Below are 17,479 nucleotides of genomic sequence, written 5' to 3' on the forward strand. Positions count from 1 at the left end.
TTTCTAGTTTGATGCCTTCATGGTCAGAAAAAGATGGTTGGTATGATTTCAATCTTGGTGTATCTGTTGATGTTTGTCTTGTGCCCCAGTATGTGATCGATCCTGGAGAATGATCCGTGTGCGCTTGAGAAAAATGTGTACTCCGTTTTTTTGGGGTTTAGTGTTCTATAGATGTCTGTTAAGCCCAAATGCTCTAGGTCCTTATTTAGAGCTTTAGTTTCTTTACTTATTTTTGTCTTGTTGATCTATCCATTGTTGATGTGGTGTTTGAAGTCTCCCACTACGTATGTGTTTTCTCTGATGTCTGTTTTCAGAGATGACAACAGTAGTGTGATATATTTTGGTGCTCCTTCGTTTGGTGAGTTTATGTTAATGAGTGTTATTTCTTCTTGAAGTATTGTCCCCTTGATCATAATGTAGTGACCATTGGGGTCTCTTTTTACCTTTTTGAGTTTGAAATCTGTTTTATCTGATATAAGTATGTCTGTTCCTGCTTTCTTTTTTGGTCCAATTGCTTGTAGGATTGTTTTCCATCCTTTAACTTTGAGTCTATTTTTATCTTTTGTAGCTAAATGTGTTTCTTGGAGACAGCAAAAGGTTGGGTTTTGTTTCTTAATCCAGGCTGCAACTGTGTCTTTTTATTGAAGAGTTTAGTCCATTTACATTTAGAGATAATATTGATATGTTAGCATCTGTATTTGCCATTGTGTTTGTCCTTCCTTTGATTTATTTATTCTTTTAATAACTTTTTTTTTTGGCCTTCTTTCGTTGTTATTCGTCCCTCTGAGGTTCTGGCTTTAGGACTCTTTGTAGTATTTTTTGGAGTGGGGGTTTAGTCGTTATGAAATTCCAAAGTTTCTGTTTGTCTGGGTAGGTCCTTATTCTTTCTTCATAGAGGAAGGAGAGCTTTGCGGGATAGAATATTCTTGGTTGGCATCAGTTTTCTTGGAGTCTGTTGACTATGTCCCTCCACTCTCTCCTTGCCCGCAGTGTTTCTTCGGAGAAGTCTGATGTCAGCCTGATTGGTTTTCCTTTGAATGTTATCTGTTTCTTCCCTCTTGTCAGCTTCATTATTTTTTCCTTGTCCTGGATTCTTGGGAGCTTTACTATTATGTGTCTTGCTGTATTTCTCCTTTTGTCTTGGAAGTTTGGTGTTCTTCTTGCTTCTTGTATATCAATTTTTAGCTCCTTCTTCACGTTTGGGAAGTTCTCTTCAATTATCTCTTTGAATGTTTTCTCTGTTCCTACATCTCTTTCCTCTCCTTCTGGGATTCCTATAACTCTTATATTTCCTTTCCTCATGGAGTCAGATAGTTCCCGAGAGTCTTTCTTCGGTATTTTTCCTTTGTACTTCTCTTTCCTTTTCTGTTTTTGTTCTTTTTATTTCTGTGTCTTCAAGCGTATTCATTCGTTCTTCCATTTCATCTATTCTGCTTTCATTGCTTTTCCCAGAGTTCTTTAGTTCCTCCATTAATTCTTTGATCTCCTGCGTTATTTTTGCTTCCCTCTTTAGGGACTCAATTTCATTCTTCTGACCTTGTTTTCCCTCTTTAGGGACTCTATTTCCTTCTTCTGATCATTGTTTTCCTTTATGAGTTCTGTCATTTTTTTAATCATGGCAATTTTAAATTCTCTTTCGGGAATGCTCAGAAGTTCTTCCAAGTTACTGTCGTTACAATCTGGGGGGTGGTTTTCTTTTTGTGGTGTGCTTTTTTCCTGAGGAGTTGTTAGGTTGCGTGTGATTCTTCTATTCCCTACTGTCTGTTTTCTAATTTGTCGTATGCATTGGGACATTGTGTTGCTGGGACTGGCCTGCATCTTGGGTGAGCTTCTCTGCTCTCCTCTGGCTCCTCCAGTGGCCATCTGTCAGCCGGCACGGGGCTGTGTGCGGGTCTCCTCTGGCGGTCTGTGCTGTTCTCTAATGGCGCCTGGAGCCGTTTGCTCACCGCCACGGCGAATCCTGCAGGGTTCTCCACAGCTCCAGTTCACGGGGTGTGGTGGCTGAGATAGTTCCTTTCCACTCACATTCCCGCTTGATGCGTAGTTTGTTCTTGCTGGTCGTTTTAGTTTGTTTTTTTCCTCCTCTGTTGGTTGGAGAGTGCCAACTTTGTGTGTGTTGAGGGGAGCAGGGTTCTGCGCTTTCCTCCCTTCTAGTCCTCTTTTATGGCAACTTTCTTCTTCAGGTAGTTTGCTGGAGTCGTCCTTTTATCTTCCGTGTCCCAGTTCTCACTGGGACCTGCCGCTTTTCCTCCCTATTAACTTTTTTTTTAATGGGAGATCTTACTCGCAGTGTCTCCTCGCCGCCATGTTGCTCCACCTCTCTCCTCAAGTTAACCTCTTTCTTGTTTTTTGATGTGAGCGTCTATTGCTATATATTTTCCACTTATTACTGCTTTTGCAGCACCGCATACATTTAGGATATTGGTGTCCTCCTTGTCATTCAATTCAAAGAATTTTTTAATTTCTTCTTTGATCTACTCATTAGTCCAGTGGTCTTCCAGTTGTGTGGTTTTCAATCTCCATGAGGCAGGAGAGTTCCTTGCCTTCTTTTTATGGTTTATTTCTAGTTTGATGCCTTCATGGTCAGAAAAGATGGTTGGTATGATTTCAATCTTGGTGTATCTGTTGATGTTTGTCTTGTGCCCCAGTTTGTGATCGATCCTGGAGAATGATCCGTGTGCACTTGAGAAAAATGTGTACTCAGATTTTTTGGAGTTTATGTTTTATAGATGTCTATTAGGCCCAAGCACTCTAGATCCTTATTTAGCGCTTTAGTGTCTGTACTTATTTTTTGTCTTGTTGATCTATCCATTGTTGATAGTGGTGTGTTGAAGTCTCCCACTACGCATGTGTTTTCTATGATATCTGTTTTCCAAGATGATAATAGTTGTTTGATATATTTTGGTGCTCCTTCGTTTGGTGAATATATGTTAATGAGTGTTATTTCTTCTTGAAGTATTGTCCCCTTGATCATAATGTAGTGACCATTGGTGTCTCTTTTTACCTTTTTGAGTTTGAAATCTGTTTTATCTGATATAAGTATATCTGTTCCTGCTTTCTTTTTTTGTCCTTTTGCTTGTAGGATAGGATTGTTTTCAACACTTTAACTCTGAGTCTAATTTTATCTTTTGTAGTTAAATGTGTTTCCTGGAGACAGCAAAAGGTAGGGTTTTATTTCCTGATCCAGCCTGCGACTCTGTGTCTTTTTATTGAAGAGTTTAGTCCATTTACATTTAGAGTTAATATTGATATGTTAGCATCTGTATTTGCCATTGTGTTTGTCTTTCCTTTGATTTTATTTATTTTTTCTTTTAATAACTTTTTTTTTTTTTTTGGCCTTCTTTCGTTGTTATTTGTTCCTCTGAGGTTCTGGCTTTAGGATTCCTTGTAGTATTTTTTGGAGTGGGGGTTTAGTCGTAATGAAATTTCAGAGTTTCTGTTTGTCTGGGAAGGTCCTTATTCTTTCTTCTCAGAGGAAAGAGAGCTTTGGGGGATAGAATATTCTTGGTTGGCATCAGTTTTCTTGGAGTTTGTTGACTATGTTCCTCCACTCTCTCCTCGCCTGTAGTGTTTCTTCGAAGAAGTCTGATGTCAGTCTGATTGGTTTTCCTTTGCATGTTATCTGTTTCTTCCCTCTTGTCAGCTTCATTATTTCATTATTTTTTCCTTGTCCTGGATTCTTGGGAGCTTTACTATTATGTGTCTTGCTGTATTTTTCCTTTTGTCATGGAAATTTGGTGTTCTTCTTGCTTCTTGTATATCAATTTTCAGCTCCTTCTTCACGTTTGGGAAGTTCTCTTCCATTATTTCCTTGAATATTTTCTCTGTTCCTACATCTCTCTCCTCTCCTTCTGGGATTCCTATAACTCTTATATTTCCTTTCCTCATGGAGTCAGATAGTTCCCGAAGTCTTTCTTTGGTCTTTTTCCTTTGTACTTCTCTTTCCTTTTCTGTTTTGGTTCTTTTTATTTCTGTGTCTTCAAGAGTATTTATTTGTTCTTCCATTTCATCTATTCTGCTTTCATTGCTTTTCCCAGAGTTCTTTAGCGCCTCCATTAATTCTTTAACTTCTTGCATTTCTTTTACTTCCCTCTTTACGGACTCAATTTCATTCTTCTGAACGTCGTTTTCCTTAATGGCTTCTCTCTTTTGGGACTCAATTTAATTCTTCTGATTGTTGTTTTCCTTAATGACTTCTATCAGTTTTTCCATCACGGCAATTTTAAATTTTTTTTCTGGAATGTTCAGAAGGTCTTCGAAGTCACCATAGTTGCAATCTGGTGGGTGGTTTTTTTTTTTTTGTGGTTTGTCTTATTTCTGAGGTGTTGCTACTTTGCTTGTAGTTTTTCTTTTACCTGCTGCCTGTCTTCTAATTTGCTTCATGCATTGGGACAGTGTGCCACTGGTACTGGCTGGCATCTTTTTGGTGTGTTCTTTCGGGAGTTTCAGAAACTGGCAATCCAAACGAGTGAAAAACTGTTATGCCAGAAATCTTGGGAGGCAATGGTACTTTGCGTATGTTAATGGTCACTGTTACAGAATCTCTCCTCCTTCTGTGTTTAGTTACAAATGTGCATCTTGAAGTCCCACAGACTTCCCTGCAGGTGGGGCAGCTGGATTGTACTCTGGGTTCCAAATCTCTGGATCCTCCTCTGTGCTCCGACTTCCTTCCAGGTGGGACTGGGCTTGTGGGGGCCTTCAGCTCACCTCTGACTGTGCAGGGAACCTTCTCCCTCTGGCTCCACAGGGAGCCTTCTGCCAGATTCAAGCAGTCTTTATTGAAGGAAGGTCCCTAAAGGTTCTAAAATGGCGCTTTGGAGACAGGCACACTCTTCCACGTCCCCGGTCTGCCCCTGTCGTGGGTGCCCGCTCCCTCTCTGGGCTCGGACTGCTGGCCAGAAGGGGCCTGGAGTGGGCGAACTTCCCAGTTCACCTTTGGCTCCTCTGGGAGCCTTCTGCCGGTTTCAAGCAGTCTTTATTGAAGAGAGGTCCTTGTTCTAAAAAGGCGATGCTTGTACACACTCCCCTGAGCGCCTGGTCTGCCCCGGCCTTGGGTGTCCACTTCCCCTCTGGGTTCAGACTGCTGGCCAAGAGGGGCCTGGCCTGGGCGAACTTCCCAGCTCACCTCTGGCTCCTCCGGGAGCTTTCTGACGGTTTCAAGCAGTCTTTACTGAAGAAAGGTCCCTATTATAAAATGGCGATTCGGAGATAGTCACACTCTCCTGCATGCTGGATCTGCCCCAGCCGTGGGTGACCTCTCCCCCTCTGGGCTCGGACTCTGGTCAGAAGAGGCCTGGCTTGGGCGAACTTCCCAGCTCACCTCTGACTCCTCTAGGAGCCTCTGCCGGTTTCAAGCAGTCTTTACTGAGTAAGGTCCCTATTCTAAAATGGCGATTTGGATACAGACATACTCTTCTGCGTGCCCGGTCTGCCCCGCCCTGGGTGCCCACTCCCCCTCTGCATTTGGACCTATGGCCAGAAGGGACTTGGCGTGGGCGAACTTCCCATCTCACCTCTGACTCCTCCAGGAGCCTTCTGCCAGTTTCAAGCAGCCTTTATTGAAGAAAGGTCCCTGTTCTAAAAAGGCGATGTGGGTATGAACTCCCCTGCATGCCTGGTCTGTCCCGGCCATGGGTGCCCGCTCCCCCTCTGGACTCAGACTGCTGGCCAGAAGGGGCTTGGCGCGGGCAAACTTCCCAGCTCACCTCTGGCTCCTCCGGGAGCCTTCTGCAGGTTTCAAGCAGACTTTACTGAAGAAAGTACCCTATTCTATGGGGTGTTGGTAATTTTTTTTTTCTGGTCGCTAGGTGGCACCAGAGATCTCTCCTAGTGTCCTTGGGAAGCTGTTTTTTTACCCCGTGGGACAGGGGAACAGAGTGGGAGTGGTGGGGAAAGCCTCAACGGCTTTGGGGTGCTGTGTCTGCCTTGTGCCCCACCATCGTGGGGATCCCGCACCCCGAATTTCGTGCCCCAGGTCTCAGTTTCAAAGCCCTCAGGTCCAGGATGTGGGCTGTAGCCCAGTTCAGTGTCCGCAGAAATGGCGCCTTTTGCACCCCGCTCCCGTGTCCGGACACCTGGTTTCTGATTACTCAGTGAGGGACATTCACCTCAGTGAGGGCCCCCGCGCATATCCCCGCAAGCCTAGGTCACAGGCGGAGGCAGCTGCAATCCGCGTTTTCTTTTCAAGCGCACCGCTTTTCCACACAAGCTTACTGGCTGGCCTGGGGCTGGCTGTCTGTAACTATATTGACTCTAAGAAGCCACTAGTTGTAGCCACGTCATTAATATGTGTCACTAAGAAAAGAAAAAGCTACTTGTGCTTTCATTATGAAAATAATCCCTTTCCCCCCCCACCCCATCATTTCTTTTCTATTCCTGGTGTTAAATTTAAGAAATGCATTGAATCTGTATTTTTAAAAAAGAAATTATTTTTGCGTAGGTTAAGATAATAACTTCAGAATGTTTTGATTCCCCATATTACCTTTCAGATTTTATTGAAATAATTTAAAAAATTTGATCCTAGTTTTTTATAATTTAAAATTTGACACCTTGTTCTTGACAATTGTGTTAAGCTTTATAGCTATAAGGACAGTTTTGTAGGCTTAACTATTACGTTTGCCATTTGGTTTTCTCATACCTTCCTTTTATCAAATGTCTTTTTTTCTAATTCATTTATGGTTTGGATTAATGTTCCTTAATATTTATAGAATCAGTAAGTGATTTACTTTTTCCATCATCTTTCAGAATTTAGTATTGTAGGGCCTCCCTAGTGGCGCAGCGGTTGAGCGCTGGGTTGCGATGCTACCCGCAGCCTCTGCAGCACCGGTTCGATCCCCAACCACCCAGTGAGGGTCCCACATGGTGTGACAGACCTGTCCTGCTGCCTGCTGCTCCCCTCAGCAGTGTACTTCGTCAGTCTGCCTGCTCTGCTCTCCCCTCTGACTCTGGTGAATTCTCTCACGTGACCTCCTGCGCTTCTGACTGTACCCAGTGCTTGTATAAATAAATAAATAAATCTTAAAAAAAAAAAAGGAATGCAATTACTTAAAAAAAAAGAATTTAGTATTGTAGGCAAAAAGTTGATATGTCTTATTTTTTTTTTCCTTTGTAGGTAATGTGCTATTATGTACCTAGTCTCATCTATTTACATATTAACTGTTACTTCCTCCTTTCCCCAGTCTAGTCTTTTAGAAAAATATTTGTTTATATATTTTTACATTTAGTCTTTGTGGAGAATTTTCTTTGTGTGTTTGAAATCTTCTGTATACTTTACTTTCCACCCTCACCTGAGGATATTGGATGAACCATTTGAATTTGAAAAATGAGCTGGGGAAATTTTTTTTTACTATTTTTTTTTTTTGATAAAGCTTTCTTCAGCTTGTTCTTTCTATCTAGAAGTAGTAGGACATGCCTATTAGATTCTCTGGAATTAATTGTCCATTTGTCCTTTTTCGTTATGACATATTTATTTATCATCTTTTCCTAAGTGTAGAAAATTCCCAGGCTAGTGTTGAATTGATTAATTTTGATTCAACACTTCTAGTTTTTCTGTTTGTCATCTACATGTTTTGAACACACAGTTCTGTTTTATAAACTTTTTATTCTTGAACCACTCTTTTTTTCCCCCCATGAGCCTGTTACATTTTAGCAATGTAATAACCTCTTGAATCTCAGTCACTTTGGGAATTATTTTTGAAAAAATTGTCACTACTGTCTTCTGCCTTATTCTTTTGAACTCCCTGATTTTATTTTTTTAATTATTGGGAATATTTCATTGATGCTCATTTTTTAAAGTTTATTTTAGGGTAGTGTGTTAGCTGGGACCTCTTTTCTTGACTCATAAGTGGCTGCATTCTCCCCATAGTCTTTTCTGGGGCACATTCTTGGTATCTCTTAGTGTGTTAAATGTCTTATGAGGATATCAGTCAGTTTGGATTAGGGCCTAACTTGATGATCTTATTTTAATTTATGTCCCTCTTTAAAGACCCTGCCTACAAATCAAGTCACATTCTGAGGCATTAGGCAATTTAGTGTATGAATTTGGAGGACACATAGTTTTGCCCATATTATGTAGAGTGATTGCTTGGGTCATTTTTCCCCTCTTTGTTGGGTTTTTCTTTCATGGTGCCACATGACATTGTATTATGACACAATAGCATATGAGGTACAAGTCATGAATCTTTTTTAATTTTAGATTTCTTGTTCAATTTTTCTCCTTTGTAGTCAATGGAAATATTTCAGTCAAAATTAGAAGAAGCTGAAAAAACTGCATCTACAAAAGAAGATAGCAGAAGAGAACGGTGGAGGAAACCTGCATATTCAGATAAGGCACAAAGCAGTCAAGAAAGTAGAAAATCTGACTTGGCAAAACATAATAAAAGCTTGAGGGATAAATACAGCACGATAGACATTGCCAACAACATCAGTAAAGATAAGTTTAGTGGTGATGAAAATGATAAGAGATCCGAGTCCTTTGAAACACGGAGAAGAGAATCCAATCCAAGGCAAAGTCAGTTTTCTTCTTTTGGAAATTCAAGACCTAAATTCTTAAGACCCTCTGATAATGACGAAGTGTCATTTCATAGCAAGGGCAGGCATTTAGAACCATCCAGTTCCTCCTCAGCACTGCTCACTCAGGATTCTATACAGTGTGGTTTTCGAAAGCCCACGGACAACTGTGAAGAGAGTTTATCATCATGGAGTCGATCTGCTGGAAGAGAAGGCGACAGGAAGCATTCAAGTCGAAAGCCATTAGAAACCAGGTGCAGTGTTGACTGTCCACACATTTCAGAAGACGTGAGTGAAGAATCTCAGTGTGAAAGCCTGAAAGACGACTCTCTGAAAAAAGAACATCTGCTGGACACAGAGTCTCCATTTGCTGGGTATTTTTTTTGTTTGTTTGTTTGTTTGTTTTTTAGCTGTTAAATTACTATTAAGGTTCACAGTATTCAAAAAACTGAACTGAATGTTAATTAACTAGTATTAATTAACAAAATATTACTTATTCTTAGATATGTTGTGACTTTCTGTTAAATTGAATGGAAGAGATAAGATGGGCACATTTAACAATTCAGTAGTTTTATTTTATGGATTACATTTCATTTCAGTTTTATTTAACAAAAAGTTCAAAGAATTTCAAAGAATTCAGTAGCTGTATTTGTTCAGACTGTGTTACTTTTTTGCAGCCTAAAAGACTGAGTTAATAATTCTTTTAAATGGATTGTTACAGGAGATAATTTGGTAGGTTTTGTTATTGCTGCCGTAAGACTGTCAAAAGAAATTATTGTTAATTATAATCATAAATCTAAATATTGCATGCTTCCCGGAAGTCTTAGAGAAATATACAAAAGGAAATATATTACCATAAACCCAAATATGAAGTGAGCGAGATGTGTGAAAAATCCTATAGAGGGAAGGGTAAATTATAGTGGTTGTTTTGCAGAGAAAGAAATAATCCACTTTTGATATGGAAAGGTTTTAAAAATGTTGAAAGATGAGTTTTAAAAGCAAAATATAGGTAGGATAGTTGTATCTAGAATGATTAAGGAGAATAGGAAGCTTTTGCTTGTTTTGTTGTTCTATAAGACTGGATCGATAGAATAGGAAACCTGGGTTGATGGCAATCAAACCTAGGAAGACCTGACTTAACTGCAAGGCTGGCCTTATTAGAGATAGTCACACATAGAACGTAAGTCTCCAAAGGATAATGACTGACTTATACTTCACTGATCATTAAAATGAATGGGATGCTAAAGGAAGAGCTTTTAGGAAATAATGGAATTCAGTGGTAGCAGTAGTAGGATTAAGCATTGTGCTGTGGGTTGTGAATCTGGTAAATCGCTTTTGATAATGACTATCTGAAGCTGTGGATTATAAAGCACAGTGTGCCGCCTTCAGTGGGAGGCATGATCTGGACTGAGTAATGGTAGCCCCAGGCAAATGAGCTGCAGTTGGAGTCTGGGCTTTGTTCCCAGGAGACCAGAGAATTCCAGTTGTGTTGCCTGGCTAAGCAGGGCAGGGATAGAGAATGTCTAAGTCTGTACACATAATTGTCCAGACTTCACTCCAAGTATTCTGGGAAGTAGACTATTTCCAGTCGCAGTTGCTAGTGGGATGAGACTCATATTTCCTGGTATCTTTGGGGTTGGCTAGCATTTGGGTGACCTATAGGTCTTCTGTGACTGCAGCTAATCAGAGTATGTGAAGCTCTTACACTGTTAATATTTCTTCTGGTTCTCTAATTGCTTCTTGTTTGCATGTCATACTTAAATTGTAAGCTTCTGATAGATACGTAGTAATACAGACATTCGCTAAAGCCATATATTTATATTTTTACATTATATTTTTGCATTTTTTTTTGGTTAGCTATGTTAATTTTGATGTTACAGATGGTTTGAGGCTTTCCATGAATTCTGTGATTGACTGGAGAGGGAGAGAACAGCCTAGGAATCATCCACATATATGAAAAAGAAAGAAAGTCTGAGCGTGTAGAGTGGTGTAAAGTAAGAGACGAAGGTAGGAATGTGACAAATGCCTGTTTTCAGAGACTAGAAGGATTCAGTGAAGGATTATTTGAAGCTGTTTGTTTGTCTGAGCATTATCCTGGGTATATGTTGAACTCTTTATAAAATGCCAGAATTCTAGGAAGCTTTAACCCCCTGAATTTTAGAATTAGAAAAAAACTATAGACTGACTTTAGAACTTTCATAGAGCTGAAAGAAGAAATCATAGTCTGAGGCAGCTGAGGTTGTGATCTGAATAGTATTATGCAACTAGGGCTTCCAGTTAGCAAATTAAAAAAAGTAATATTTGGACATACACACAAAAAATAATTTGTTTACCTGAAATGTCAATTTAACTGGGTATCATATAAATTATTGTTTGGTATTTTATTTGGCTATAATATGTAACACATGGCCATTTCCTGAGTCTGTGACCTTTTTACAAGAGATAAAACGTATATATTTAAATTACATAGCTTCACAATGCATACACTATTACAAACATTTATTTCTAATCAGTTTATATTAAGAAATGTTTTCACATTAGTTTATATGTATATACTTTTTTCATTGAGAAGACTTTAATAGTGTATTATGAAACTTAGCTATGTTAGTATTTCTTTAAATAGGAGTATTTATGGCCTTTAGATTTCCAGTTTGTTGCTTTTTACAGATAGTGCTGTAGTGAGTAGGTTTGTATGTGTAATTTGCACAGTATTTTAAGTAGACTGTAAAGTGAATTTCAAGAAGTACAGTTATATTTATACATGTACTTTATTGTATTAAACAATTTACACTTTTACCAGACCTATATGCTAATGGTATTGCCGAACATTTTGATCTTCGTATATATGCAGCTTAGAAAGTCTTTCCTTGATTTGCGTGTCTTGTAAGTATGGGTGAGGAAGGACATGTTTTATAGATTTTTTTTTTTTAAGATATATTTGTTCATGCATACAAGAACTGGGGTGCAGGCCAGAGGTGTGGGGAGTGAAAGGATTCACCAGAGAGAGAGAGTGGGTAACAGAACAGGCAGACTGACTGAAATACACTGCTGAGGGGAGCAGCGGCCTAGACAGGAGAGGTCTGCTGCACCATGTGGCTGGCCAGGGGATGGAACTCGTGCTACAGAGGCTGCAGATAGCTTCACAGGGCTGTGCTTAACCCCTTGTGCCACCAGGGAGGCCCTAGATGTTGTTTATTTTTATCTTTTTTGTTGACTAGTCATGTTTTGTGTATATTCTGAGTTCTTCATTTGTGAGAATTCTTTATATTTGTCATGTAATATAATTTTTTCATCATTTGTACATTTTCTTTATTTTTTTACTTTTTCATTCGGCTTTAATGTGATTAGATTTATTATTCTTTTCCTCTGTCCTCTTTAGGCCCTTGGATCATCTTAAATAGCCAAAAACATCCCTTAGTAGTGGCTCATGTGATTAAGAACTTTAAGCTTCTGATTCTTAGGAATAAAATGTGTTTGTATATATTTTCCCTTTTTTTTAAAGATTTATTTATTTATGCATACAAGAGCTGGGGTATGGGCCAGAGATGCGGGGAGTGGGAAGACTCACCAGAGACAGAGTGGGGAACAGAACAGGCAGACTGACTGAAATACACTGCTGAAGGGAGTAGCGGGCAAGACAGGAGAGATCTGCTGCACCATGTGGGTTACTTCCTGGCCGGCCAGGGATTGAATTTGTGCTGCAGAGGCTGTGGATTGTTTCACAGTGTGGTGCTTAACCCCTTGCGCCACCAGGGAGGCCCATATATTTTCATTTTGACGGGCTTTGTATTTTTCGGCTTTGGCTAGACTTAAGCATACATCTTCATTGTCCTGTCTTGATTGAATCTTTTTTTATCTTTACTGAGGTCACATTGGTCTACAATACAGTATAGATTTCAGATGTTCAGCTTCTCACCACAGCACCTGTATATTTCACACCACATCCACTACCAGATGCCCATCTCAAGTGAATCCTTAAGCTTCCCTTCTCCACAGGAGAAGTTTCCCCACAAAAGGGGAGAGTCAACTTAAATGACACATATGTGCCTTTAGATGGAATATAACGGAAGTCTTTGGCAGTTTAATAAAAAATATTATCATTGTTAACCTCTGTAAAATAAAATACTATTATGAAACAGGACTTATATACCAACTTTCAAGACTAAGTTATGATTATTGGTTTTGAGATGAAAAGGATATAAAGCATATGTAGGATATGTGGGATTAATGAAGTATCTCCCCCTTTCCCTTCCCCCTTTCTTTCAAGGTGCAGATATTTGAACATGTTTATATTTCAGTGGGAAAGCTTTAGAATCAATTTGAGAAGAAAGTAGGCACCTAAAAGGGATAAATGAACACAATCCCACGGTCAGTGTTCATGAATGAAGGATCCAGTGTGGCTGTACAAATAGAACAATTAGCCTTTTGTGGATATGTGGAGGAAGAGAAAAGTGTGCTGATGAGTTAGGTTAGTATTTTTCAAATACTGATTTTTCAAAATCAGATTTTTTTTTTTAGATTTTTAAAATTTTTTATTTATTTATGCATACAAGAGCCGGGGCACAGGCCAGAGGTGTGTGTGTGTTTGTGGCGGAGGAGGGGGGTGAGAGGATTCACCAGAGACAGAGTGGGGGACAGAACAGGCAGACTGACCTAAGCACACCACTGAGGGGAGGAGCAGGTGAGCCAGGAGAGATCTGCTGCGCCACGTGGGCCGCTCGCTGGCCTGCAGAGGGACCAAACCCGTGTTGCAGAGGCTGCAAAAGCCTCACAGGCTGAGTCCCAACCCCTTGTGCCACCAGGGAGGCCCCCAAATCAGAATTTTTTATGATGCAGAATACTGGTTGTTCTTTTTGTTTCTCCTTATATGAACCACTATGAGTTTGGTAACTTAAGGGAAAAAAAGGTGATGTAATAGTTTGAAATAATAATTTGCTCCTCTTTGCAGTGCAGAAAATTGAAATATCCTCACGTTGTAATGGTATACTGCTATTTATTTAAAAAATTATGATCCTTTGGAACAAAATTATCTAAAAATTATTGGCCCAGGTGCACATTATATTTCCCTTAAGTAGTCTTTAAATTAAAAACTTGAGAAATGAACTGTTAGTTTTTTAATTTTTTTCAAATTTGAATTTCTGGTCTGTGAGATGGAATGAAGTAACAAGGGGAGGTTGTTATATCAGAGATGTCCCTTGGAACTTGGTTGGGGGGGAGATAATTCCATTGATACTCATTTAGAAAGGGTACAAACTGTGATTATTTAATTTATTTTACATTATACATATATGTAAGAATTTATAATTTTCACATTACGGAGATGAGCAATATACTTCTCAAAACATCATTTTTGAAAATTAATTGAAGGGGAAAGAATGAAAATTGAGAAAAGTAGGTTGATTAGTAAATCAGAATTTTTATAAAAATAGCATTGGGGTTATTGGAATGTTGATGGTGGGCATGGCATCATAACATAGTTTTGAAGAAGTGTGAGTTATACACCTAGAAACATAGAGTGATATAAATTAATGTTACTACAATAAAAGAAATTTGAAAAATATGATTGTGTTCCCTGAAATTCAAATAAATTACATTTATAATACAATAAAAAATGACATGTACCTCAGAACTTAATTTGAAAAAAGTATGTGAAAAATATTTTCCATACAAAAAGTACAACTAATGATGTAAGCAATACCTCAACCCATAGGAGCATATAAAAAGTAATAATGTTCCCTTGTGTACAGGAATGCAGTGCCCCTACTGTTTCTCTTAATTGGTTTTTAAAATGTAGACTGAAGGAACATGAAGGAAACAGAAATATGTTACTTTCTGATATTACTTTACCTGAAATACTGTAGGCTTCTTAATCTAGTAAGTACTGCAATATTGCCTTGCCTTTTAGCAATATGGGAAGAAATGGCTTTTGCAGAATTTCTGCAGAGATCAATACTTTTTTAAACTCAAGTGCTATTATTAAAAGTTTTCTTTTTTTTTTCTTTTTTTTGTCCAAAAGGGATTCACTGCTTAAAAATAATTTTCAAGTATGTTTGTTAGGTCCAGTTTTGATTTGGAGGTTTGTTTATATATTTTGCTGTTAACTGGCATGGTTAAAATTGATTAGATTAATTTCAGTGGCATATGATGACATCTAGGAATTCAGAAATTCAGTCATTATAGATGTATCCTTTATGTTTCAGATTATGACAGGTTCTCTGCTTTAAAATTTTCTTTATGGCCTCCCCTGGTGCTGCAGGCGGTTGAGCGCCACACTGTGAAGCTGTCCGCAGCCTCTGCGGTGCCGGTTCGATCCCGGCTGGCCAGCGAGGGTCCCACATGGCGCGGCAGACCTCTCCTGTCTCGCCCGCTGCTCCCCTCAGCAGTGTATTTCGTCAGTTTGCCTGTTCTGTTTCCAGCTCTGTTTCTGATGAATCCTCTCACCCTCCCACGAATCTGGCCTGTACCCCAGATATTGTATAAATAAATAAATAAATCTTAAAAGATAAAATAAAATATTCTTTATCCTTCCCTTTGGGGGATTTTAAAAACTTTATTGAGGTATAATTGACATACTATAAATTGATTTATATCTGAAGTGTACAGATTGGTAAATTTTGAGGTGTTTATATTCTCATGAAACCATAATCCCCCAGTTTTTTTGGTATCCTTTCATGACCCCTTTTTCCTGCCTTACAAACCTTAGGCAAACACTCATCTGCTTGCTTTAATACAGACTAGTTTACATTATCTAGAGTTTTATATAAATAAGAGCATATGCATACGTTATTCACTCTTTTTATTTTTGTCTGTCTTAATTATTTTGAGTTTTGTCCAGGTTGCATATTAACAACAATTCATTCCTTTTTATTGGTGGGTAATATCCCATTGGTAGATGTAGCAGAATTTGTTTCTACTTCACTTTGTGGTGGACATTTAGATGTTTCCAGTCTGGGGGTGTTAAAACTTTTTGAACATTCATTACAAGTATCTGTAGGTACATATTTGCCATCCAGATAATTTTTTTGTTAAAAGGCTTAGAATGTGTAGTGATTTTGCCTTTCTCATTTCTTTCTTGGTAATTTGTATCATTTTTTTTCCTTGACCAATCAGATATATGTTTAAAAATTTCATTTGTTTTATGAATCAGCTTTTGTTTTCATTGAATTTGTTTTTATTTTAAAAAATGTTTCTACTCTGAATTGTATTAATACTTACATTCTGTTTACTTTGTGTTTAATTTATTCTTTTCCAGTTTCTTAAGTTTTAAGCTAAGACCATTGACTTCAGATCTTTTTCCTTTTTTACTTCAAGTATTTAGTATTATAAATCTTCCCATGAGTAATGCTTTAGTGGCATCCCACAAATTGTGATATGTTGTGTTTACATTTTTTAAATTCAGTTCAAAATACCTTTTTATTTTGTTCTTGCCATGTGGGTTATTTACAGGTATGCTATTTAGTTCTGATTAGTTAAGAATTTTCCAGAGACTTTGTTAATGATTTCTAATTAAATTTTATTGTAGTCAGAACTCATAGTTTATACTACTGGAATTCTTTAAATTTACTGAGACTTGTTTTATGGAATGTAGTTTATCTTGGTAAATGTTTTCTGTGCAGTTGGAAAGAATGTGTGATCTACTGTTGCTGGGTAGAGTATCCTATCAGTGTTAGCTGATAGTGTTTTTCAGGTCTTTCATAATCTTGCTATTTTCTGCTTACGTACTCTATCAAGGATTGAGAGAGGCATCTTGAAATCTGCAGCTATAATTGTAGATTCATCTGTTCCTTTTTGCAGTTCTTTCAATTTTATTTATTTTGAAGCTCTGTTATTAGGTGCATAAAAGTTTAGGGAATCTTCTGCACTCTTGATGGATGCAATTGTTTTTCATATGAAATTACTCTTTGTTTCTGATACTGTTTTTCACTCTTTAATTTGATCTTAAAACCATGTCATTTTCTTTTGACTGGTGTGAAAATGTGCTACATCTTTCCCCATTCTTTTTTCTTTTTTTTTTTTTTTGATGGATCTGTAAGTTTATTTTATTTTATTTTTTATTTTTTTAATTTAAATTTTATTTTTATATTCCCCATACAATTACAACCCCCTTATTTTGACCTCAAGCCCTCCTTTCCCCGCCCCCCACCCCCCATAGAGTGTCTCTTGTTCATAGTTATTTGTTGATTTTGATATTTTCTTTCTTATAGTTATTTTTTTTCCTGGTCCCTTATTTAAGTTTTCTAGATTCCTCTGTGAGTGAGACCATCCAGTATCTTTCTTTTTCTTTCTGGCTTATTTCACTGAGCATGATCCCTTCCAGCGCCATCCATGTTGCTGCAAATTGCATGTGTTTATCCTTTTTGAATGCTGAGTAATATTCCATGGTGTATATGTACCACATCTTCTTGATCCAGTCATCTATTTTTGGGCATTTGGGTTGTTTCCAAAGCTTAGCTATTGTAAATAGTGCTGCTATAAACATAGGGGTGCAGGTGCTCTTTGGAATTGATGTTTCTGTGTCCTCTGGGTAAATACTAGGAGTGGAATTGCTGGGTCATATGATCTACTAAACATAGAGTTTCCCCATTCTTTTGTGTTTAATGTATTTAGAGTACATTTCTAATAGTTGAGTTTTGCTTTATATTGATATGACAATTTCTTCCTTTTAATTCTGTTGTTTAGCTCATTTATACATAATGTGATATAATTATGTTTAAATCTAATTTTTTTTTCTATTTTTTCTATATATTCTTTGTTTTCTTTTCTGTCATTGCCTGACTTCTTTTGGATTGGGTATTTTTTGATTCTTCATTTTTTTGTTGTTATGATTTCTTTTTTTGTTATTGTAGTACTTTTTTTTAGCTTTGATGATATATATCTTTAATCTACCTTCAAGAGATACTCTGTCATTCTTGTATGCAAATTTAATGATTGTATTTCTTTCCTTTCCTTATTTCACTCAGTGTTGTCATGC

At 38.0% G+C, this 17,479-nt stretch overlaps 1 protein-coding gene across 1 annotated transcript in view; it reads left to right on the top strand.

Annotated features, from left to right (window-relative positions):
- The window catches only part of CWF19L2 (CWF19 like cell cycle control factor 2), a 100,899-nt gene that overhangs the window by 9,829 nt on the left and 73,591 nt on the right, over nt 1-17,479 (top strand). The window contains exon 4 of the mRNA XM_037507909.2: nt 8,224-8,882. Within this exon, the coding sequence (XP_037363806.1) occupies nt 8,224-8,882 (659 nt within the window). The remainder of the gene's footprint in view (nt 1-8,223; nt 8,883-17,479) is intronic.

Source organism: Talpa occidentalis, unplaced genomic scaffold (assembly GCF_014898055.3).
Source record: "Talpa occidentalis isolate TD23 unplaced genomic scaffold, MPIMG_talOcc4v2.1 talOcc4.12, whole genome shotgun sequence".
NCBI classification, from domain to species: domain Eukaryota; kingdom Metazoa; phylum Chordata; class Mammalia; order Eulipotyphla; family Talpidae; genus Talpa; species Talpa occidentalis.